The 23,643-nt window shown below is 37.8% G+C and overlaps 1 protein-coding gene across 1 annotated transcript in view; it reads right to left on the bottom strand.

Moving 5' to 3' along the window:
• Window positions 1-23,643, bottom strand: part of LOC126175707 (ankyrin-1-like) — a 222,625-nt gene that overhangs the window by 102,926 nt on the left and 96,056 nt on the right. The window contains exon 6 of the mRNA XM_049922640.1: window positions 23,478-23,597. Within this exon, the coding sequence (XP_049778597.1) occupies window positions 23,478-23,597 (120 nt within the window). The remainder of the gene's footprint in view (window positions 1-23,477; window positions 23,598-23,643) is intronic.

The following is a 23,643-nucleotide window of genomic DNA, read 5'->3' as shown; positions in this document are numbered from 1 at the left end:
TCATAAAATGATATGATTTTGCAGGTACATTCAGTGGTGTGCATGACTCCATTTGCAACCTGTGTTGCAGATGGATTTGATAGTAAAGAAGCAGAAAATTAAAATGTCATGTCTGATACTAATGTTTTATTGTATAAGCAGCGAAAATGTAAGTGATATTTTTTTTTCCTTTCATAATTTTGTGGCAGGTGTAATGGACAAAAAGTTATGTAAATATTCAAAATCATCTGTAATATTTGTTGGATGTTGCTAAATGCTCTCATCCTCAAATATTGGATGAATAAAATCCAAGTATTTGTGCAGTATCAGTTACACTGACACAAGACAAACACATAGTTTCCAGCTGTAATACTTATCTTGTTGTGTTAAACTTTTATCATACGAATATATTTCTTAGTGAGTAAATTATGACAGCATTTTAAAATTTAAATTCAGTCAATAATTATGCAAAATATTGAAAATCAAATTCGTGTTGCCCCTGAGAGCTGTTACATAGGCAACCTGCAACTGTATATGGGTTCCAGATTGTGGAATAGTTGCTTAGTAATATGAATTTGCTCTCTCTACTAGTAGTTCTTGTCTTTTACCTGTGATTATAATGTTATTGTCATCAGCAATAGGAATTTTTCCCCACATCTAACATTGTCTGCACAGTCCTCAATGTATATCAAAATCAATATACGTCCTAAGATGTTCATCTGAGGGCTTCCTATGTTATTTGAGGCATGTGCTACTTTTACTTTTTGTACCCTGTTTTTCAGATATAATCAAAACCAGTCATTAACTGTTCCTCTTTTTCCTAATGATTCTCGATTTTTAGAAGATTTTTATGGTAATCAGTATCAAATGCCAGTGGTAGCTCTAAAAATATATGTATGCCACATTCATTCCTGTCTAATGTAAGCACCACATTTTTAAACTCCACTATGACTGATTTTATACTTCTCCTACTTGGAAACCAAACTACACTTCACCGGGAAGGTTATATTTACCTAAGCAATCCATTAGGCTGTCTTTCGTAATGGATTCTATTATTTTTGAGTATAATGACAGCAAAGGAAACGCGTTAGCAACCAGATTTCCAGAAGCAGATACAGATTCCGACCGTACGTCATTCGTTATATGAACTGCGGATTAAAACTGAATAAATTGTAGAAATGTAGTAAACACAATTTATGATACAAGAATTTGGCTCCAAGATCTACCTCTCTACGACCATTTCAGTACCTTTACCTAAGAATCATAGTAAAGAGAATCAAAAAGAAAATTGGAATTCTGGGGAACACCAGCTTGGGTTCAGAAAGGATAAAGGAACAAGAGATGACATTAGCCAGTGATTGACTGTAAAAGGAGAAAGAAGTACAACAGAAGATTATAGGTGTGAGATGAAATAATGAAGGAGGCAAAGTATCAAACAGGCAAAAAGACAAGGCCTGGTGGAAATTCATGGATAAAACCTGAGATTATTGAATTTCTTTAATGAAAGGTAAAAACTAAAAATTCAGAAACTCAAACAGGTTGAGAGGTATACAAATGTCAGTCGAAATAGATAGATCCCTCATAAAAGGAAATGAAGGAAAAGATGGCATTCTCTCATAATTATTGAGATACCTGGGAGAGCCAGCCATGACAAGACAGTTCCACCTGGTATGCTAGGTATATGAGACATGCAAAGTACCTTCAGGTTTCAAGAACAATGTAATCATCCCGATTTCAAAGAAGGAATTTTCTGATGGGTGTGAATATTACCAAAGCATCAGTTTAACAAGTCATGGTTGGAAAATACAAAAATAAATTATTTACAGAAAATGGAAAGACTGGGGGAGATCAGTCTGGGTGTCAGGGAAAAGTGGGAACATGCAATGCTATACTACCCCATATGACTTATCTTAGATGATTGACTGAATTGAAGAAAGTCTAAACTACATTTATACCATTTGTTGACTTAGAGAAAACTTTTTACACTGGTGACTGTAGCACACACTTTGAAATTCTGGGAGGTATAAAATACAGGGACTAAAAGATTATTTCCAACTTGTACAGAAACCAGCCTGCAATTATGAGTTTAAGTGCATGAAAGGGAAGCAGAAGTTTAGAATTGCATGAGACAAGGTTGTAGCCTATCCATGATGTAAATTGAGCAAGTAATAAAGGAAAACAAAGAGGAATTTGGAAAGGGAAGTAAGATTCAGTGGAAGAAATTAAGACTTCACTGTTTGCCAATGACACTATAATTCTGTAAAAGATGGTAATGGACTTGGAAGTTCAGCTGAATGGTATGTACTGTTACTTCAAAAGAGGTTATTAAGACAAAAATTGACGAAAGTAAAACAAGGGAAATGAGGCGTACTAAAATTAAGTGATGTTAACCGAATTAGATAAAAAAGTGAGACTCTAAAAGTAGCATACAAGTTTTACCATTTGAGTAGTAAAAGAACAGATGATAGTCAAAGTATGGATGACATAAAATTCAGACTGGCAATAGTAACAAAAGCATTCCTGACAACAGAAATATTTTAACAATGAATTTACATTAAGTTGTTGTAATAAATACAAGAAACAGCCACTTTCTTATGTGTTTTTATTTAAGCTAATGCGTGTTTGAGCTTTCACCCATATCGAATTAGTGTGATGTATATTTGAGTCTTCAGTCAATACATATTTCCAACACTGACATCAGATTAGATGCTGTAGCCATCATGTGCAAAATAAAATTTTGTTTAGCTACTACACTTTGTGAGTTGTATTGACTGATTGATTGATTGATTATTATCAAAGATCATCTGAGGCATTACAAAAGTCAATATTACATAGTATAAATGTTACACAAATAATTACAAAAACAAGAAAAATATTACACAATATAAATGTTACACAAATAATTATGGTACCTTCACACAAAAACAAAACAGAGAAACTTCTAATACAAATTGATATTGCATTGTAAATTTAGCCAATTACAGACTTACTCATATATAGAAGCATACAAAAACTTATCATAAACTGTAGTCATACCATATTCTTTGCCTCCCTTAAAAATTCATCAGTTTCATAAATGCTGAGCTCAAGAAGAAATTCTTTTGCTTTTTTTTTTTTAATTGTTGATTTGGAAGATCCCTATGTTGGGGTATGGCATTAAAAAATTTTATGGACTTGTGTAAGAAGCACTTTTGTGTTTTTTTATAGTTACATCGGAAAGAAACTAGGTCCTGCTTGTTTCTTGTGTTATAATCATGTCACATGTCATACTATTGATAACTTGGATAGTTTTCCTTAATATGCATTACACACTGTAGTATAAATATTGACGGCAGGGTCATAATCTGTAATTTTTTAAAGCTTGGCCTACAGTGAGCTCTGGGTGCCAAGATACATATCAGTCTTATTGCCTTCTTTTGTAGTTTGAAGACATTAGCTGCCTTGCTTTGATGTCCCCACAGTATTGTACCATAGGAAATGTGACTGTGTATTAAAGCAAAATAAACCACTTTAAGTACTGGCACATTTAGATAACGACGCAGCTTCCTTAGAGCAAATATTCCTTTGCTAATGCTGCTTCCCACTTTTTCTATATGGCTACCCCAGCATAATTTTGAATCAATTGAGATTCCAAGGAAATTAACAGCATTTGAGCTCTACTCAAGTTCAGTGTTATTATTCCATGATACATACAGGTCTTTTTTTTATTTACACAAAGGGAATTAGCTTTACACCAATTTTCAACTTTGACAGTGCACTGGTCTGCTTCATATTTCACCTTCTGTGCTGTTTCTGCAATTATACAGAGTGCAAGGTCATCTGCAAATAAGTAAGTCCTAGTTGATGGCACAACTATGTTACATGGTAAGTCATTTACATAAATAGTAAACAGAATTGGGCCAAGTACAGAACCTTGTGGGACACCCATGCCCACAGGTAAGTAATCTGATTCTGCACCATTAAAAACCACCTTCTGCACTCTATTACTTAGATAAGATTTTATAAGTTCCAGAGCACTTCCTGTAAAGCCATAGAATTGCAGTTTGTTCAATAAGATTTCATGAGACACAGTGTCGAAAGCTTTTGATAAATCAAAGAGTTTATTCTGAACCACTAGCTTGTTTTCTAGTTGCTTCACACACTGTGTTAAAAGTGATAAGGCAGATTTAACAGTTCCTAACCCTGATCTGAAGCCAAATTGACTATCAATGAAGATTTTGTTTTCTTCAAAGTATTTTACTATTTGATTATTTAATATAGCTTCTATCACTTTAGACAAGATTGGCACAATTGAAACAGGCCTAAAATTATCACAACTTGAGAGGCTGCCTTTTTTGTGTATTGGAGTGCCTTTGGGAACTGAGCCTCCAAAATACATGTGTTTACTACATGTGTTATCAATTCTGGCAGTTGAACTGAATCACACTTTAACATGGCCGAACTTAAACCATAAACGTCATTACTAAAACTGTTCTTCATTTTCCTCAGTATATTAGTAACATTCTGTACCTTGACCAGTTTAAAGCTAAATGTACTTTCAGGCTTTGTGGTGTTTCTCAGGTAGTATTTATGGTCAGTGGCTATATTGGAAGTGCCAATCACCTTTATTATTTCTTGCACCTTCTCAGTGAAGAATGTATTTAACTGTGCAGCATTCAGATTACTGCTTTCAACTTGTGAAGTCATTTTCCTGTTGCACTGACTGTTAATGATATTCCACATTGCATGTGTCTTATTTTCAGATGTAAGTATTATATCTTCATTTTTTTACACCTAGCTTTCTTTAAGGCCTGTCTTAATCTTTTCTTTTTCAATGTGAGCATGTCTTTAAATACTTGAGAATCTGTACTTCTATACCACTCCCTCTTGATCTTCAACACCTTTTCATCCTTGACCTTATTTACTCTAAGTGCCTTTTTATTATTTAGTAACTTAATGGGAAAGGACATCTTAGCATATACAGAAAGAGTAGATATGAGTTCTTCCACCTTTCTATCTATTGCATGTTCTCGATAAACCTGCAACCAATTACTTTTATCAATATGAGACTTAAACATATTTAGATTATCATAATTGACCACACATACTTTATTTCCTGCCATGTGCACTGAGTCAGTGTTACAATTTCTTGTTATATCTGTTCTAAGAAGTAGTGGCCAGTGGTCAGATACCCAGGTCTTAATTACTTCTGACTTGAGATGCATTAACTCATTTGATACAACTATATTGTCAATACAGGTACCAGTACCTTTATAATGTGGCCTTGTTATTTCAGTGGTTGTAATATAAAGACCAAAAGAATTTAATAAATTATTTACATATGAGTTATAGATTGTGGACAACTGAAAATTCAAATTGAAATATCCACAGATTAGTATCCTACACTTATACTTACAGACTGTCTCACATAAAGACACTAACTTGTTAACAAAATCATCTGTTGAATTGCCTCCAGTCTTAGTTGAGTACAAAGCTACAACTATTAAATTTAAATCTGTTAACCTAACAGCTGCAATTTCACATAACATTTCTAGAGATAATGCTTTAACTTTTGCTATTGGTTCATATTTAATCCCTGTCTTTAGAAATATAACACACCCACCATGATTTTTATTAGTTCTACAATTTTGTCAGCTAGAGTGTAGCCCCCAGGGCAGTATAGATCTATTTCATCATGCTTTAACCAGTGTTCTACGAGACAGACTACATCTAAGTGATAAGTCTCTATGACATCTTCCACTACTTCCAACTTATTAGATAAACACTGTACATTCCAGTGAAGGACATTAAAATTGTCTGATCTGTGCCTGAGTCTGTTTACCTTGAGATCTGGGATTAGTGATGATGCTGATTCATCTGCTGGTGGTGGTGGTGGTGGTGGTGGTGGTGGTAGTGGTAGTGGTTCTGCCATGACTGATGGTGGATTGTCAGCTAATGTTGTGACTATGCCTACTGTTGCTGTTAATGAGGATTGTCTTGCTTCAGTCGTGTGTGTGTGTTTGGGGGGGGGGGCTCAACATCGAGGTCATCAGCGCCCTGACACACATTAAAAGGAACAAATGTGGACAGACCTAATGAAACTGAAGCACAGACTCAAAGAAAGCTGGAAAAGAAGAAAAACACTACATAAGAAAATAAAACCTAAGGAAAGGGAAAACATCGCAACAAGAATGCCACAGGAAATTGTCATTGGCTGGCCACTTACATAAAATATGGGCGAGCTTGTCACACAGTGAGCAAATTAAAATCCTCTCCCTAAAATCTTTGTAATAACATTTGACATGGCACAGAACTTTAAAAATTTAACCACATTCGTCCGAGTGTTGCCTAAAGGAGATGGCAGGTCTGCTGGCAAGTCAGCCGCGGCCCGCTGGTCAGAAAATAAAATGCAATCCAATAAAACGTGGCACACAGTGACCTGGACGCCGCAAGCACCACACTTCAGCCGATGCTGGTTTTTCTGCCACTGATGAGGTCTGTGTTGAATCAGCTGATGATGGTGGTTTTGTTTCTGATATTGGTAGTGGTTTTTTGTTGCTGTAGTTTTTGATGGTTTCACTGCTGTAGTTGGTGGTGGTTGCTGTACTATTATTTGTGGCTGGCATGGTAATCTTGGTTCTACTGTTGTCATCAATGTCTCTAAAATTTTAAAGCTGAGAAGTCTCTTTCCCTTTAAGTGCATACCATGTCTTGTAAAACTGTCTCTCTGTAGGTAGTTAACACGTAGAAATTGAGCGTTTTCATACATTGTGCATATGTTCTCGAACTGTTTGTTGGCTTTCATGATTTCTTTATTTACACACGAAACGTTTCTGAGGCCGTGTCTATGCGGAATACCAATTATGATCATTGTTTTACTCTTATTGATATTCAGTATTTCTTTTAAGTTCTCGACGGCACTCAGTAATTCATTTTGGTAAACATCATTGGCTCTCCCCCCCCCCCCCTCACTATGCATTCATTTGCATTTGATAAAATTCCGGCTTTTATGTTTTTTGTAATTTCGTGCATAGGTTCCCCTGGTTTCACGTAACTAGATGCGTTTGTACCATGTTCATAACGTAAAATTTTTGCGAGTCCACGCCCATGGCTATCCGAGTGTATGTTTACTTTGGAAAATTTCGTTCCTACCTTTCTCATCAAAATTGTAGATGTACTTTTGGTTGTGTTTTGATTTGCATATAAGTCTTCAGGTTTTTCGTCTGTTTCTAAAACACTGAAACTGTTTTTAATGGCACTTTGAATATGTTTTCACTTTGTTTTCCACGATTGAATTGTTTAGGTCTCATATTTACCATGTATTGCTTTTTAGGTATACTTACTTTCCACACAACAAGCAGAGTAGAAAGTAAGTACATCTAAAAAGCAATACATCATAATACACAACTTGCAAAGTGTAGTAATTAAACAAAATTGTTATTTTGCACCGGCCAGCTGCAGCATCCATTTTGCTGTTGATGATGTAACTATCTACTGACAGATGTCTCAAATACATCCTGTGATATCTGAAATTCGTGAAATTGGCTTAAATAAAAATATATAACAAAGTGGGTGGTTGTGTATTTATTAAAATAATATAAACCATAGCCACAGAACTCAACAGTCAGTAAAATGGATAAATTATAAACTTAATTGTTAGGAATTCTTTTATGAAAGTGTTCGCTGGAGTGTAAATTTATACAGAAGTGAAAAGTAGATTATAAGAAGCATAGATAAGGAGAGAATCAAAAGCTTTTCAAATGTGGTGCAACAGTAGAATGCTGAAGATTACATAGGTAGATCACGGAATGCACCTTAATTATGACGGAAAAAGTATTATGTGCGATCACATCAGTGAAATAATTAAAAAAAGACTATTACGAAATAGATCAGTCTATCAGCTTCCTGAAAGACTTACAAGCAAAAACGAGGAATGCAAATTCGACAAGAACGAAGAAAGCAGAAAAGAGGAGACATCAGAAGATCCACAAAGGATTGCAGCAGCTACACCTGTAAGAGTAAATTTAAGATCAAGACGGAATATACCCAAGAAGGAGGATTTTTTCTATCCTCCTCTGAGAATAGAAAAAACTTAGCATCATCAAACAAGTTAAAGATACACCATAAAACTGGCAAAGGACTCCATCAGCAAATTGTAGTAAATCAGGTAAAGTCTGAACCTCCTCACCAATGTGTAAAAAAATTAAACAAAAAAATTCTTGATCTAAAAGTATACATCCATAATGTACAAGGGCTCAAAAGCAAACTTAATGAATTAGAAATTTTGTTATCAAGTGCAAGTGAACTGTAAGATACTCAGATATTATGTATTAATGAACATTTCTTGAGGTCTTTTGAAATAGAAAGTGTTGTGATACCAAATTTTAAACTCGTGGGTCACTTCTCAAGAACATCTTACAAAGGTGGGGGCAGTTGCATATTTGTAAATGACAACATTACTGCTACACCTCTTGATATTTGCAATTCGTATAGTATTGAAAAAGATATAGAACTGTCAGGTGTAGAGCTTACAGATCTAAATTTTTATATAATAACACTTTACAGGTCACCCTCTGGTAACATAGGGACTTTCTACAAAAATCTAGCACCAGTAATAGAAAATCTAAGTAAAAGAAAATCATATAGTGTTCTAATATGTGGTGACTATAATATAGATTTTCTCTCAGAAAACCCCAGCCATCTAAGCATTAAAAATTTTATGAACAGCTACAACCTAGACCTAATGGTTAACACTCCAACCAGGATAACAAATCACAGTACCACTTGTCTGGATCAAGTAGCAAGCAATATAATTTGTACTGTATCCTCCGTCAAACTAGGATTTTCAGACCACAATGCATTAATTATGCAGGTCTGGTTGCAAAATAACAGTCACGAACACAATAAAATCACTGTACAGAGGAGAAACTTCAATAAAACCCACATGCATACTTTCCTCTTTGATATACAAAATGAAAACTGGCAAAATGTATACAAGGCTCAAACAGTAGACAGCAAATATGAAGCATTCTTGGATATTTTCTGTTATTATTTTAATTGCCACTTTCCCTTACAAACAAAATGTATCACCAAAGATAGAAAACTCTCCAGCTGGATCACCCCAGGAATCATTAGATCATCACAAAGAAAAAGAGAACTTTTTTACATGAGCAAATCGAAACTAGGCAGTAGTGAAGCATTTAAGTCACACTTTACTCTATATAAAAAGATATTAAAGAATGTAGTAAATGCAGCCAAAAAGCTACAGAATGATAACTACCTCAAATTGTCATCAAATAAGAGCAAAAGCATGTGGCAACTTATTAATATGAATACTAATAGAGGAAAACAGCTACAAAGTGATATTAGCCTAAAAATAAATGGAAAATTAGTCTCCTGTGGGAAAGAAACAGCAGAGGAATTCAATAACTACTTTACAGAAACAGTAGAAAACCTGGCTAACCATCTTAAAAATAGCTGTCCCTTACAACTAGAACCAAACTTATGCTCTGAGACTCTATTTCTAAGGCCTACATCTGAAATTGAAATAGAAAAGACACTTCATAGCAAAATCAAAAAAAAATCATCTGCTGGACAAGATCAAATCCCATGCTTCCTCCTTCACAATTGCAGTAACTCTATCAGTAAACCCCTCGCTCACATAATAAACTTCTCATTCCTGAATGGTACATTTCCTGGCATGCTCAAAATTGCAAAAATTATACCTGTCCACAAAAAAGGAAGCAAAGAGGATCCCAGTAATTATCGACCCATTGCACTGATTTCAACTTTTAGTAAAGTATTTGAATATATAATGGCCACCAGAATCATGTCCTTTCTAGACAAAGAAAATATCCTGTCACCTGCTTAGTTCAGCTTCCAAAGTAAGAAAGCTACAACAGATGCAATACAAGAATTTCTAGATCATGCACTGGAGCTTGTGGACAAAAAACTCCCAGCCATAGGTATATTCCTAGATCTAACAAAGGCATTCGACATGGTTAATCATAGTATACTTCTGCAAAAGATGCATTCCTATGGAATAAGAGGAAATGCCTATGACTGGTTTAAAAGCTATCTGGAAGATCGACAGCAGTATGTCGAATTAAATGAAACTAAGCTCTCAGGTACAGCTAGCACTGTACATTCCTCCATACATACCATAAAGCAAGGCGTTCCCCAAGGCTCTGTCCTGGGCCCTTTGCTGTTCTTACTTTACATAAATGACCTTCCTCACAGCCTACCAAACACAAAAACCCTTTTATTTGCTGACGACACCTCTATACTCATATCAGCGCCCGAACAAATTCTCCAATCCAATATAGATAGAACCACAGATCAAATAAGTCGATGGCTTCAAAGTAATAGGCTGCTGATTAATGCAAAAAAGACAACTGGAATAACCTTTCACACTACCCAAAACAGAAATCCATTACAACCAACTATATCACTGGAAAAAAATAATGTTAAACTTGAAAATGAAACAAAATTTTTGGGGGTCACTATTACTGATACGCTCACATGGAAAAGGCACATTGACGTTACCAGCACAAAACTTGGTAAAGTATGCTTCATGATTAGATCAATAAGGAACGTCGCTAACACAAGTACCCTAACCACAATGTACCATGCACTCTTTCACTCCGTACTTAACTACAGAATCATCTTCTGGGGCCAAAATTCTGAATCAATTAAGATATTCAAACTGCAAAAGAAGGTAGTCAGAACAATTATGTTCAAAAAACAAAGAGACACTAGTAAACCATTATTTAAGAAACTAAATATTTTGCCCCTCCCATGCCAATACATACTAGAATTATTATTCTTTACCAAAAAAAGTATCAACAAAATTAGCAAAAATATGGACTACCACGATTATGACACAAGATCAAAAACCTCTCTAAGAATACTTTCCCACTCAACAAAACTGTACAGTGATGGTGTCAAGTGCATGGGAATAAAATTATATAATCATCTTCCAACTTTTATACAAGAAATCCAAGAAATAAATAAATTCAAACAGACAGTGAAATCTCTTTTATTAAAAGAATGCTTTTATACCATCCAGGAATATTTGGAATCAAAATTGTCTTAGTGCATGATAAAGTATCAAAGCTGAATGTTGTTAAGTCAGTTTTGTCACATCATGTAACAATTCTCTGTTAAGCTGTAACTTTCAGTAACATAATTTTGTAGGTAATGTAAAATAATCTTTCCTCTGTATTCTTGTTTACTATTTTAGACTCCTGTAAACTGTATATTTGTATTGACTTATCCCATATCAGTTGTACAAGCCATTGTACTGATTTGATCCACGGGACAAATAATAAATAAATAAATAAAACTAACAAAGAGAGCAAAGAGCATTATGGCACAAACTGATTAAAAGAAGGGAGTGATTAGTAGGACACATCCTGAGGCATGAAGGAATAGTCTGTTTGATTATGGGGGAAAGTGTGCAAGGTAAAAATTGTAGAAGCAGACAAAGGTTTGACTGCACTACAAAGATTCAGTTACGTTCAGGTTATAATATTTAGTCATCATGCAAAACTTATGGATGACAAGCTGCAACTGTGATTTAAATTGGCAACTTATTTGGGAATAAACATGCAACCAGTCACTTTTTTGGGCTTTCTATGTGATTTATTGTACTGTTAACATGTGTTTGAGCCACTGCATGCTCATCACCAGATGAAAGTGATATGGGAACATTATATCATGGACCAAGTGTAGCTAGACACTTTGGTGATGATTCTAGTGAAAATGATGGAAATTTAGTTATTGCTACTCACAACATTTACCATTTCATAGATGTTTCATTACCATTAACTAAATTTCCATCATTTTTGCCAGCATTATCACTACAGTGTCTAGCTACACTTGGTCTATGATATAATGCTCCTGTGACACCTTCATTTGATGATGAGCCTGCAGTAACTTGAAAACATGTTAATGGTACAATAAACTGTATCAAAAACCTGAAAAAGTGAGTGGTTTCATATTAATTCCCAAATAAACCCTCAATTACTTGTTATGTTGTATTCATCATTTATGACAGGTTCTTGAAATACCAGGTATCTTATGTTTGTATGTCTGTGTATCATGTTCAATGTTTATTCCACAACAAAAATGCTTTCTAAGTGCTTGTACTTCACTGAGGACCATGCCTTTGGATTTGGACTCAATTCCAGTTACAACATTTCTTAGGGTTTTGTGAGAGGTCTTTCAATAAGATTCTGCAGTCACTCATGGTTTCAGATATTGCTCTTTTGGCAGATTAGCATATTTTATTCAGCACATCTTTTTCTATAGCTCTATGCTCTGTTTTACACCTACTGTGGATTAGCATGTCTATCATGGAGGATACCTCCCATCTTAAACTGTTCTTCTTACCGCATATAGGTCTAGTGATTGGTCAACTATTCTTCGATCTAAATCTGAGTTACAGTTACTCTGCACTTCCTGTCTGGAGTCAAATGATTTGACTTCCTTCTCAAGATATGACACTATAGCTTAATTACCTAGTTTCCTGAACAAATAAATCTTTCTGCTTGTTTTAGTTGCTCTTTGTACTTAGGTGATAATTGTTGTTACAGTTGTCTCATGGTTGGATCATAATTTTTATTCCAGGTTATTAATTTAAATAAAAAGTTGAAAGCAGAATAGACTGTCAATGAACATTATGATGTGAAAAATACTATGCAACTGTTGAATGAAGTTACAGATGCGCACATTCCAGATACTGAAGTTTTCAAATCTTTAGGCATGTAAAATCTCTACAGTAACATTCCCATGAAAAAAACACTGACATCATTAGGCATAACTTAGTAAAGTACAGGGTGTTTCAAAAATGACCGGTATATTTGAAACGGCAATAAAAACTAAACGAGCAGCGATAGAAATACACCGTTTGTTGCAATATGCTTGGGACAACAGTACATTTTCAGGCGGACAAACTTTCGAAATTACAGTAGTTACAATTTTCAACAACAGATGGCGCTGCAAGTGATGTGAAAGGTATAGAAGACAATGCAGTCTGTGGGTGCGCCATTCTGTACGTCGTCTTTCTGCTGTAAGCGTGTGCTGTTCACAACGTGCAAGTGTGCTGTAGACAACATTGTTTATTCCTTAGAACAGAGGATTTTTCTGGTGTTGGAATTCCACCGCCTAGAACACAGTGTTGTTGCAACAAGACGAAGTTTTCAACGGAGGTTTAATGTAACCAAAGGACCAAAAAGCGATACAATAAAGGATCTGTTTGAAAAATTTCAACGGACTGGGAACGTGACGGATGAACGTGCTGGAAAGGTAGGGCGACCGCGTACGGCAACCACACAGGGCAACGCGCAGCTAGTGCAGCAAGTGATCCAACAGCAGCCTCGGGTTTCCGTTCGCCGTGTTGCAGCTGCGGTCCAAATGACGCCAACGTCCACGTATCGTCTCATGCGCCAGAGTTTACACCTCTATCCATACAAAATTCAAATGCGGCAACCCCTCAGCGCCACTACCATTGCTGCACGAGAGACGTTCGCTAACGATATAGCGCACAGGATTGATGACAGCGATATGCATGTGGGCAGCATTTGGTTTACTGACGAAGCTTATTTTTACCTGGACGGCTTCGTCAATAAACAGAACTGGTGCATATGGGGAACCGAAAAGCCCCATGTTGCAGTCCCATCGTCCCTGCATCCTCAAAAAGTACTGGTCTGGGCCGCCATTTCTTCCAAAGGAATCATTGGCCCATTTTTCAGATCCGAAACGATTACTGCATCACGCTATCTGGACATTCTTCGTGAATTTGTGGCGGTACAAACTGCCTTAGACGACACTGCGAACACCTCGTGGTTTATGCAAGATGGTGCCCGGCCACATCGCACGGCCGACGTCTTTAATTTCCTGAATGAATATTTCGATGATCGTGTGATTGCTTTGGGCTATCCGAAACATACAGGAGGCGGTGTGGATTGGCCTCCCTATTCGCCAGACATGAACCCCTGTGACTTCTTTCTGTGGGGACACTTGAAAGACCAGGTGTACCGCCAGAATCCAGAAACAATTGAACAGCTGAAGCAGTACATCTCATCTGCATGTGAAGCCATTCCGCCAGACACGTTGTCAAAGGTTTCGGGTAATTTCATTCAGAGACTACGCCATATTATTGCTACGCATGGTGGATATGTGGAAAATATCGTACTATAGAGTTTCCCAGACTGCAGCGCCATCTGTTGTTGAAAATTGTAACTACTGTAATTTCGAAAGTTTGTCTGCCTGAAAATGTACTGTTGTCCCAAGCATATTGCAACAAACGGTGTATTTCTATCGCTGCTCGTTTAGTTTTTATTGCCGTTTCAAATATACCGGTCATTTTTGAAACACCCTGTATGTTAAGATTGGCACTGCAAAAGTAATAGAGCTGATCAAATGTTTGGAATATCCACTAAACTGTAGCTACCAATTCTGTGTGTGCACCATTCATAGACTGTGCATGAATCTTGTGCTTCTTTCAGCCACTACAGACCACCTAGCCTGCTCATATGACAGCAGTTGCATGCACAGCCTGCTGGCTGTGCCCCCTGTTAAAACTTATGATTATACAGACCAGAGCAAAAGACTCTGCTGGCCACTTGTGTATCGCTAATTGTATTGTGCCTTGTCTTCCATGTGTGTGTACTGTTTGACCAATAAATTACAGTGTTCTGGGGTTAGAACATTTTTTGGTGGTGAGTACAGTATTCAACTCCATGTGTTCCACTTCAGTCATTAGTCCCTTGAGTTTAATTTCCATGGAGGCAACACTTAATCTCTTCTCGAGCTACAGCAGGTGCTGACAGTTGCTATTTCCAGTTTAACAAATACACTAGCACAACCTGCAACCCCGCCAACAACACATCCACTGCTATTCCCTGTGAACGACAACGCAACAGAAGACTGGGACACTTACAAAAAAGCACCTGCAACCACATTTACAGGGATTTGGGGTAACAGACACAAACTTGTGCAAGGTCCTTTTTGTTGTGTTGTGGATTTCACCTCACAGGTATCAGGTCAGCTCTCCCTCTTACAAGAACTTTCAAGTATTTCTTTTGATCAGATGTGTGAGTTAGGTCCTATCTATCACTGTAAACATATTCACATAATTGCAGCTCATGTGGAGTTTTACCACTGCCAAAACTATCATATAGGACATGGGTGCAGATCTATATGGACTATGACATTGTTGTAATTTTCTGACAAATGTTCATGAGGAATCCTATGCTGATCAAATGGTTCATGATGCAATCTTACATTTTGCTTCTGATAGGAAAGTCCAAAAGCAAGTTATACAGTGTGAAAAATCCTATGCTGAAGGAAGTATTGAACATAGCTCACTCATTTGAAGTTTCACAGGTGGCAGGAAGTCAGATAAAAGCCTAGTCCGAAGTTTCAGAATCATTTCCTTTTACCCCTCTCAGCCTTCAGTCAGTTTCCAAGAGAACACAGATGCTATTGCACCAGTCAAGCAGACATCTCAGTGTCTTATAGATAATCAGCATTTGCAACAACAACAGCCTGCACCGCAACTGCAACAGCCTTGCACTCTGCTGCCTTCATGTCCATATTGCTTCATTCAACATGAACGGACTGTGTGTCTTGAGACATGCTGATCAAGTTCCGTATCAACAGTTAGATACTCTCTGTGCTGAATTTTCCTCTCTATTTTCTCCAGAACTGAGTTGTGCAACACAATCTCAGGCCCATAATATGATGAAACAGTCTGCCCACCTCTGTTTTCTTTGGGCCCACTCAGTACTGTAACTTTACAGGATCAAATTAAAGCTAACCTAGATTGTCTTCAATCCCTTGATGCTATTCAACCTGTTTCTTCCAGTGAATGCTCAAAACCACTGGAGGCAGCCAAGAAACCAACCTGTGAATTATGCCTCTGCAGTGATTTTTTAAAAATCTATTAATGCACAGTTGATCACTGATACCTGTCCTTTGCCACACCCTGACAAGCTGTTAGCATAATTACAAGGGGCCATTATTTCTCAAAGATTGACTTGGTAGAGCCATATTTATGGTTGTCTCTCAACAAGGACTCTAAACACATTCTAGTTATCAATATTTCGTTTGGGCTTTATCAATACCAGCATTTGCCTTTTGGTGTCGCAAGAGCACCATCTATTTTTCAACGCTTTTTAGAGTAACTTACTGCATTAGTTCCAGGTTGCGTCAACTATTTAGATAACATAGTTGTATCTGGTGCCCCTAAAGGGAAAAATTTGCAGAACCTTCATGCTGTGTTTCCTGTTTTACAGACTACAGTGTTAAAGTGCAGTCTGGACAAGATGCAGTTTCTTCAACTGTCCATTATTTATTTGGGTTTTGAAGTGTTGCGCACTGGCATTGAACCATTGTGCAAGCATATTGAGGCTACTGCTGAGTTGCCACACCCCATGTTCAATAAGGTATTACAAACATTTTTAGGCAAAATTCATACTGGATGCTGCTACTGTGGCGCAGCCATTTCATGCATTATTACATAAAGATGTTCTTTTCCACTGGTCTCCAGCTAGTGACTGGACGTTCAAGTTGTTTAAATCTGAGGTGCAAATCAGCCCCGTGTTTGGTCAACTTTCAGTCAGGCCAGTATCTTGTGTTAGCAAGACACGTCTCAGTTCGGCCTCAGTGCCGTCCTTGCTCATAAGTATGCAGACAATTTGGAACAGCCTATTTCTTATGCCTCTAAATCATTAAATTCAGCACACCAGTATTCTTCTCAGGTAGAGAAAGAGGCTCTGGTAATCATGTATGCTCTAAAAATATTTCATGTTTTCCTATACGGAACTAAGTACCACATGATCACAGACCACAAGCCGCTGGTGTCTCTTTGTAATCCTTCAGCATCCTTGCCAGACAAAGCCGCACATCACTTGCAGCAGTGGGATTTTTTCCTGTCACAATACGATTATGAGATACATTTTTTATCTACAGCGTAATGGGCAAACGCTGATGCCTTATTGCGTTTGTCGAATGGACCGGGCTCAGAGACTGATAAAGAAGAACTACTTTGTTTTCATTTAGACAAGCACAAAATGTTGTTGATGGTTTTCCTATCACTAGGATTAAAATTGCAGCTGTGGAGCCTATTTCAAGTGCAACAAGGCTGGCCAGACATTTGTCTCATCCTTTGAGAAATTATTTTGTTTTATAAAATCATCTGTCAGTTTGGGACAGATTACCAGTGTTAGCTACAGAAGACACTACTCCTTGGGTTGTAGTTTCATCCAACTTTTGTTGTGAGGTTATGTGATCATTACAAGTGGACCACTGTGGTGTGTCACATACAACCACATTTTCAGCCAGGCACTGATTGGGAAATAGAATGAGTTGTTACAGCCCGTCCACAGTATCCCACCCTTCAGGCAGCTCCCCATTCTTCTTTGTCTGCGTGGCTGGATCCACAGCAACCTTGGAAATGAATTTATATAGATTTCATGGGACTTTTTTTTTTTTTAATTTCTACTGGCTGATGCTTATTCTAAGTCTCCATATGTGGTGCATTGTCTGTCTGCTTCTGTGGTAGCAAACATTTCTGCTTTGTCAAAAATTTTTGCAACGGAAGGTCTTCTGTGTATGTTAGTTACTGACAATGAGCCCCAGTTCAACTTTCAAGAATTTGAAGATTTTTGTAAAAGCAGTCATGTTCACCATGTCACAGCTCCTCCTTTCTACCCTCAATTGAATGGGAAAGCAGAATGACTGGAACTAATGTTCAAGACTCAGATGAAAAAAATATGTTTTGGATGTGTCACCAGAAGTAGATCTTGACCAGCTCCGCAGTTCTTATAGGTACAACCCATTAGCGATAAGAGTTCAAAAGAGTTGTTGCATGGTCGTCAGCCTAGATTCCGTTACATCTGCTTCAGCTAATGCCAGGCCATCTGCCGGCACCAGCACCACAACATCTCCGGCCTGGAACAGTTGTTTGGGCTTGTGGGTTTGGCTGCCAGCCAAAATGGGTGCCAGGGGTAATTGAGAATACCCATGACCAACACCTCTGCATCATCCACACAGATGAAGGGAGGGCATCATGACATGTCAAACAGCTATGACCTACGTGGACAGCCATCTGCCCAGTTATCTCCTACATTGTGGCCAGTGCTCTCACTTTCTCCACCATTGCCACTGCTGATGCTTTCACAACAGTCTCCTCTGCTGTGAGTGCCCCCTTCAGCTGTCATAGGCCACAGTGGGAGCCCAGCTCCCCACAGTGTTGTTTCTGATGCCTCAGCCAATGCTGTCTCCTGCACAGCCAGCACCACCCATTCCACCTCCTTCGCCACAACCTCCTTCCCTGGGGTCGGACTCAGATGTGGAAATGGACAGTGTGCCAGCATCACCTGTCTTACCATATGGCCTCCCACAGTGTTGTGGGTGCTGCACCTGGCCACACTCACACCACTTCCAATACTTCACACCAGTGTCAGCATGTTGCATGACTCAACAACCAACATTGACCACAAAAGAAATGGAAATGAGCACAGTGCTCACTTCTTCACAATAGAAGAGCAGTGCTGTACCTACCAATATTACGTATGTGCTGCTTCACAGTTCGCACATGAAGTTTGGGCTTGATTCAGCCACTAGCTAGTATGAAAGCAGCTAATACAACAGACTGCTGGCTGAGCAAATTGTTGGAACTAATGAATATATAAGATGGAGTGCAAGGCTCCACCAGCCACTTATGTAATGCTAATTGCATTGTACCTTGTCTTCCATGTGTGTGTGCTGTTCGAGCAATAAACTGCAGTGTTCTGGGATTAGAACACACTATCTTCTAGTTTTCCTGGTTTCAGTAACAAAATATATTGGCAAAGAGATAGCTTGGGTATGGGGAACTGTCTTTCCATAATGGTGGTGGTCATTTTCATGAATGATTTGGAATGGAAATTGTTTGAGAAACTTTCATAAGTAACAGGAAAAGAGGTAATCTACTACAACCATTATAATCTTATGAATTATATTACAGTAGTGACAGAAGGTAATAATACTGATGTACATGAATTGTCACAATTGAAAAGTGGTATGCATTAAAAAATGGAATTCACTGCAGAATTGAAAGACAGAGGATCTATTTATTACTTACATCTCACTGTCACAATGGTTGGGAATACACAAACACTCACAATCTACAGGAAGCCAACATGTACTGACGTAGTTATTAATGCAAATTCTTGCCATCTGTCAAGATACAAGAGGGTTTTTTTTCTACATCTGTGATCTATCAATTGCTTCTTTTACCTTTGTCAGTCAAAGAAATATGTAATGAACTGAGTACTTAAAACAAAATGTAATAGCTAATGAGTACCCCTGAAAAGATGTAGGGTGCCCTTACAATAGAGTAAAGAAAAAAGAATAAAGGAGAACTTGCTCATAGCCAGTAGATATTGGATTACAGAAGTGTCCAATTCCACCCGTCTGCTTTCACCCATGACACCATAAACATGGCAGAAATGGCTATTCTAAGCATCTCCAAAATGGCACCTATAATGTCACTACATACAATCTGTCAGAACACAAAGAAATTTCTAATATGAATGCTGACCGCTGTGTGACAAGTGAAATCCACTCCGACAGCTTGTATCCAGATGCGGCCACATATGTGTCTGTGCACCCTGAAGACACATATCACACAAATGACAGTGATGTCTCTTATACTTGGAGCACCAGAACTCGAGGCCAGAAAAGATTCGATGAGGGAGAGCTGAGGTTCCCAGAAATCAGAATTCCAAAGCGGAATAACCATAAGTAGAAGGTAAAGAGGAAAAGTTTAAAATGCATATAAATAAGACAATAAAATCTCCCTCCAAAAATACAGTCAAACTAATGGGACAACCACGGGAAGTTGGTGGTTCTAGGGCGGGGACAAGCTAAATATAATAGTAAAAAGAACACACCATGATCCAAAAAAAAACAAAATGACAAAAAATTACAACATTCCACTACAGCAACAAAATCTACAGGGATCTGACACTTCCCTTGACCTAGATACTAAAACACCAACACCTTCAACTAAAACTACGAAAATTGGAATCGGTCATTTTTCTAGACCTACATAGGTCATCCAAAACTACTGATACCAAAATACAAACCCTTACAGCCATGATAAATAAAGCCAAAACCACAACACCTCAAAAATCAAACATCCTTACATACATTAAAACACATTCAATACACCATAAATACACAAAACATCACAACTCAAGAAGAATAGACCCAAAAAAAAACAATTACTTACCACCAACAAATTCTAACACTGTAAACAAGGTCACTCACTCCAATCACACATACACATACACACATGCCGACACTGCCACATGTACCCGTCCCTGATCCGAGATGTCGGAACTTGGTCAACCTCATGTTCTCGCGACAAATACTACACTTCATAGTCTCAGCGATCAGTCCAAATAGCCAGAGGAATTTACTAACAGACAACATGTCCTCTCCCATTTCCAATTACAACATAGCACTGTTATATTTCATCATCATAGCCATACCTAACAACAGAAGCTACACAAAAAATTAAACATCTTACCATACCACAAACAGCAGACCAATAACGCCTACCAAAAATGCCAAACACATGAACAAAAAAAAAAAAAACTAATTGATAGCTCACTGAAAAAACTTCTAATCCTACTTTTGGAACTACAAACATGCCAACAACTTCACACATCCAACACCAAGGCTCAAATGAACCCAATACAACAAATTACACTCAACGCATACACACACACCACCAGAGGGCACCATCAAACAATAACAAGATGACATCTACAAACACACCAACTCATAAACTCTGTGTCATAATGATATCACACACCACCACACCCTTATGTCACGGGTCAAAGCAGATGGGTGGAATCGGACGCTTCCATTGATCTGCAGACAGTAGTAAAAGTATAGCTAAAGTCAAACCTGTGACCATGATATTTCATGAAAGTTCAGTCCAATGTCAGGTGTGCCTTCCAAGGAACAACATATAAAATTTGGGAGTTAGACTTAACAAAGACAAGAAAAACAAATTTTCAGTGTCAGGGTATACAGGATTCACTGTACCAATGTGACCACTAAAAATAAGCAATCATTTGATATCAGGTTTAAGGACCATTTATGATCACAAAATGGTTCATATTCATTTATGTAAAGTTTGGAAGGTGGGAGACGAGATACTGGCAGAAGTGAAGCTGTGAGGATGGGGCGTGAGTCATGCTTGGGGAGCTCAGATGGTAGAGCACTTGCCCACAAAACACAGAGGTCCCGAGTTCGAGTCTTGGTCCGGCACACAGTTTTAATCTGCCAGGAAGTTTCATATCAGCTCACACTCCACTGCAGAGTGAAAATCTCATTCTGTGATCTACCAACTTAACAGCAACCACAGTGTCACATTCTACATGGGCGTGACAACTAACAAGCGGTCTCTCCACGTGAATAGTCACTGACAAACTATGGTCAAGAGGGAGATGGACCACCCATTTCCTGGTCATACCATCTAACACTATGTGCTTCACCTTAATGACTGCTTCACAGCCTATGCCATCTGGTTTCTTACCATCAGTTGCTCTGAACTGTGCAGGTGGGAACTCTTCCTACAACATATCTTTCAGTCCCTTAACCCCCTGGCCTTGACCTTCGCTACTCCCTATCCTCCACCTACTTATCCACTTCCCTGCTCCAATCACAGTCCTGAATTTGCTTTCTTTCCCACCAATGCTCCTACATATTCCTTCTTCCTCTTTACTTTTCTCCTCACCTTTCTCCCATGCCTCCCCACTCCTCCCTGCCACACACAGCCTTCCAATGCTGCATCTAGTGCAGCTGTATCCTGTCCCCGTCATATTCTTGCATGCTCCCACAGGCAGCACTAGCTTCTTCCCCAATCACACTACCCTGCTATCCCACTCACTTTCCACCCCATGCCTCTTCCTTATCCTCACTACCAACACCAGACAGACTGCATTTTTTATCATATGCAGCCACATTTGGGCCTTAGTTCCAGGAGACCTGTGAGAGTTGTTCTGTCTCAATATGTGTGAGTTTTTTACTTATGAAGAAAGACTTTGACCAAAAGTTGAAATCTTTCCATCATTCCTTTTCATTGTTCTTGTCTGCAAATCAAGACCTCCTCTACATGGTGAATAACAATCTATCCATTCCATATTGTTGATATATAAAAGAGTTATGCTAAAAATGTTCTGTTTGACAGTAGCCACTCCATCTCATCATGTGTTTATAAGGCTGTTTGTCTGTTACTGTTTGTTGAAGAATGTAATATCATGTTGCAATTATCCTGGTTGGAATCTTGATTTGTGATAGTCTGTTGCATTTTGTTTTATAGTGACATGTCTTCATAATGATCCCAAATGCATCTGATGCAGTTTTCTAAAATGTAAAAAAATTATTTGTGTTACAGCCAAGATGCCTCTAGATTTTTTAGATATGTGGATGGTCATTATCAACAAAAATTAAGTCTGGTGTAATGAATTGTTATCAATAACTGGAATAAATATATAAATATCTCCAGAGTTCAGAGTGAAATTTTTGCAGTGACTGTGACACAACTTATGTTTCATGATCACTGAGATCATTTTCAAAGTGGACATCCTCAAAAAAGTCCGATATATTTGTTGCCCTTACATCTAAAATACTTTAGTCATGAGAGTGCTTCCATGCCATTTTTTCAAAGCAGTATTCATAAAAAGCATTTACTATTGTTCTACAGCATGTCTTGTCACGCCCACAAGTTACAAAACTGTTACCATCTCAAGTGACCATTGCCTGATTAAAATCTCCTCCAATGATGACAGTATGACTGGGAAACAAGTGTAACAGGGAGTTGATGTTTTCTCTAAAGTTTTCAGTTAGTTGGGAGCAAATCTGAAGGTCAACAGAAGAACCCAATCATAAGTTTATGCATGCCTTTAGCTTGAGTCTGAACCCAAATGATCTTGCACGTAGCTTCAATTTCAACTAAGTATATTTCCCTTTCTTGTCCACTGTAACATAAATCACTTCATTTCCCATTAGTCTGTTCTTTTGATATACAACTAGGACAATGGCTTTATAAACTGAATTGTCAAAATTTTTATTGCCTCCCTTGAAAAATGTACCATCATTGATGTGAGTATGTGTATGTTACAACATAAAAATGAATGGGATTGAGAAATGCACTCATTTTCTTCCTTCATTACATTTTAAGTATGACAGGAACATTGTTTTATTGTACCGTCAGTCTCTACAGTGATTAATCTGATTAACGACAAATGTAACATGGGCACTTGGCATAGCTACAAACTAAACATTTGTTTCACTCAGTATCTACTTTCTTTAGTTTGTTCTAAGAGAGAATAAAGCTATCTTGTCGGAGAATACTGACAAGTAAGCCAAATGAAAATTGTTAACACCAAAAGTAATATTCTTCTCATTGAAATTACCTAATTAAACCAAAGGAGATAATAAAATAACATTACCATGCTTGTACAGCAAGTTAAGAATGCTTGGATCCCAAACACCGCGTTTCTTGGACAAACCATACACTGCCAGATACATGGGTGAATCACCCTCAGATGTGCAGCAGCTGATATCCGCTCCTAACAAAACATTGATCATATCAGGAAGCTGCTCTTATTCTCAGTG

Source organism: Schistocerca cancellata, chromosome 3, assembly GCF_023864275.1.
Source record: "Schistocerca cancellata isolate TAMUIC-IGC-003103 chromosome 3, iqSchCanc2.1, whole genome shotgun sequence".
Classification (NCBI taxonomy): Eukaryota; Metazoa; Arthropoda; class Insecta; order Orthoptera; family Acrididae; genus Schistocerca; species Schistocerca cancellata.
The sequence above is the reverse complement of the archived record's forward strand: the minus strand, read 5'-3'. Positions and strand labels throughout refer to the sequence as shown.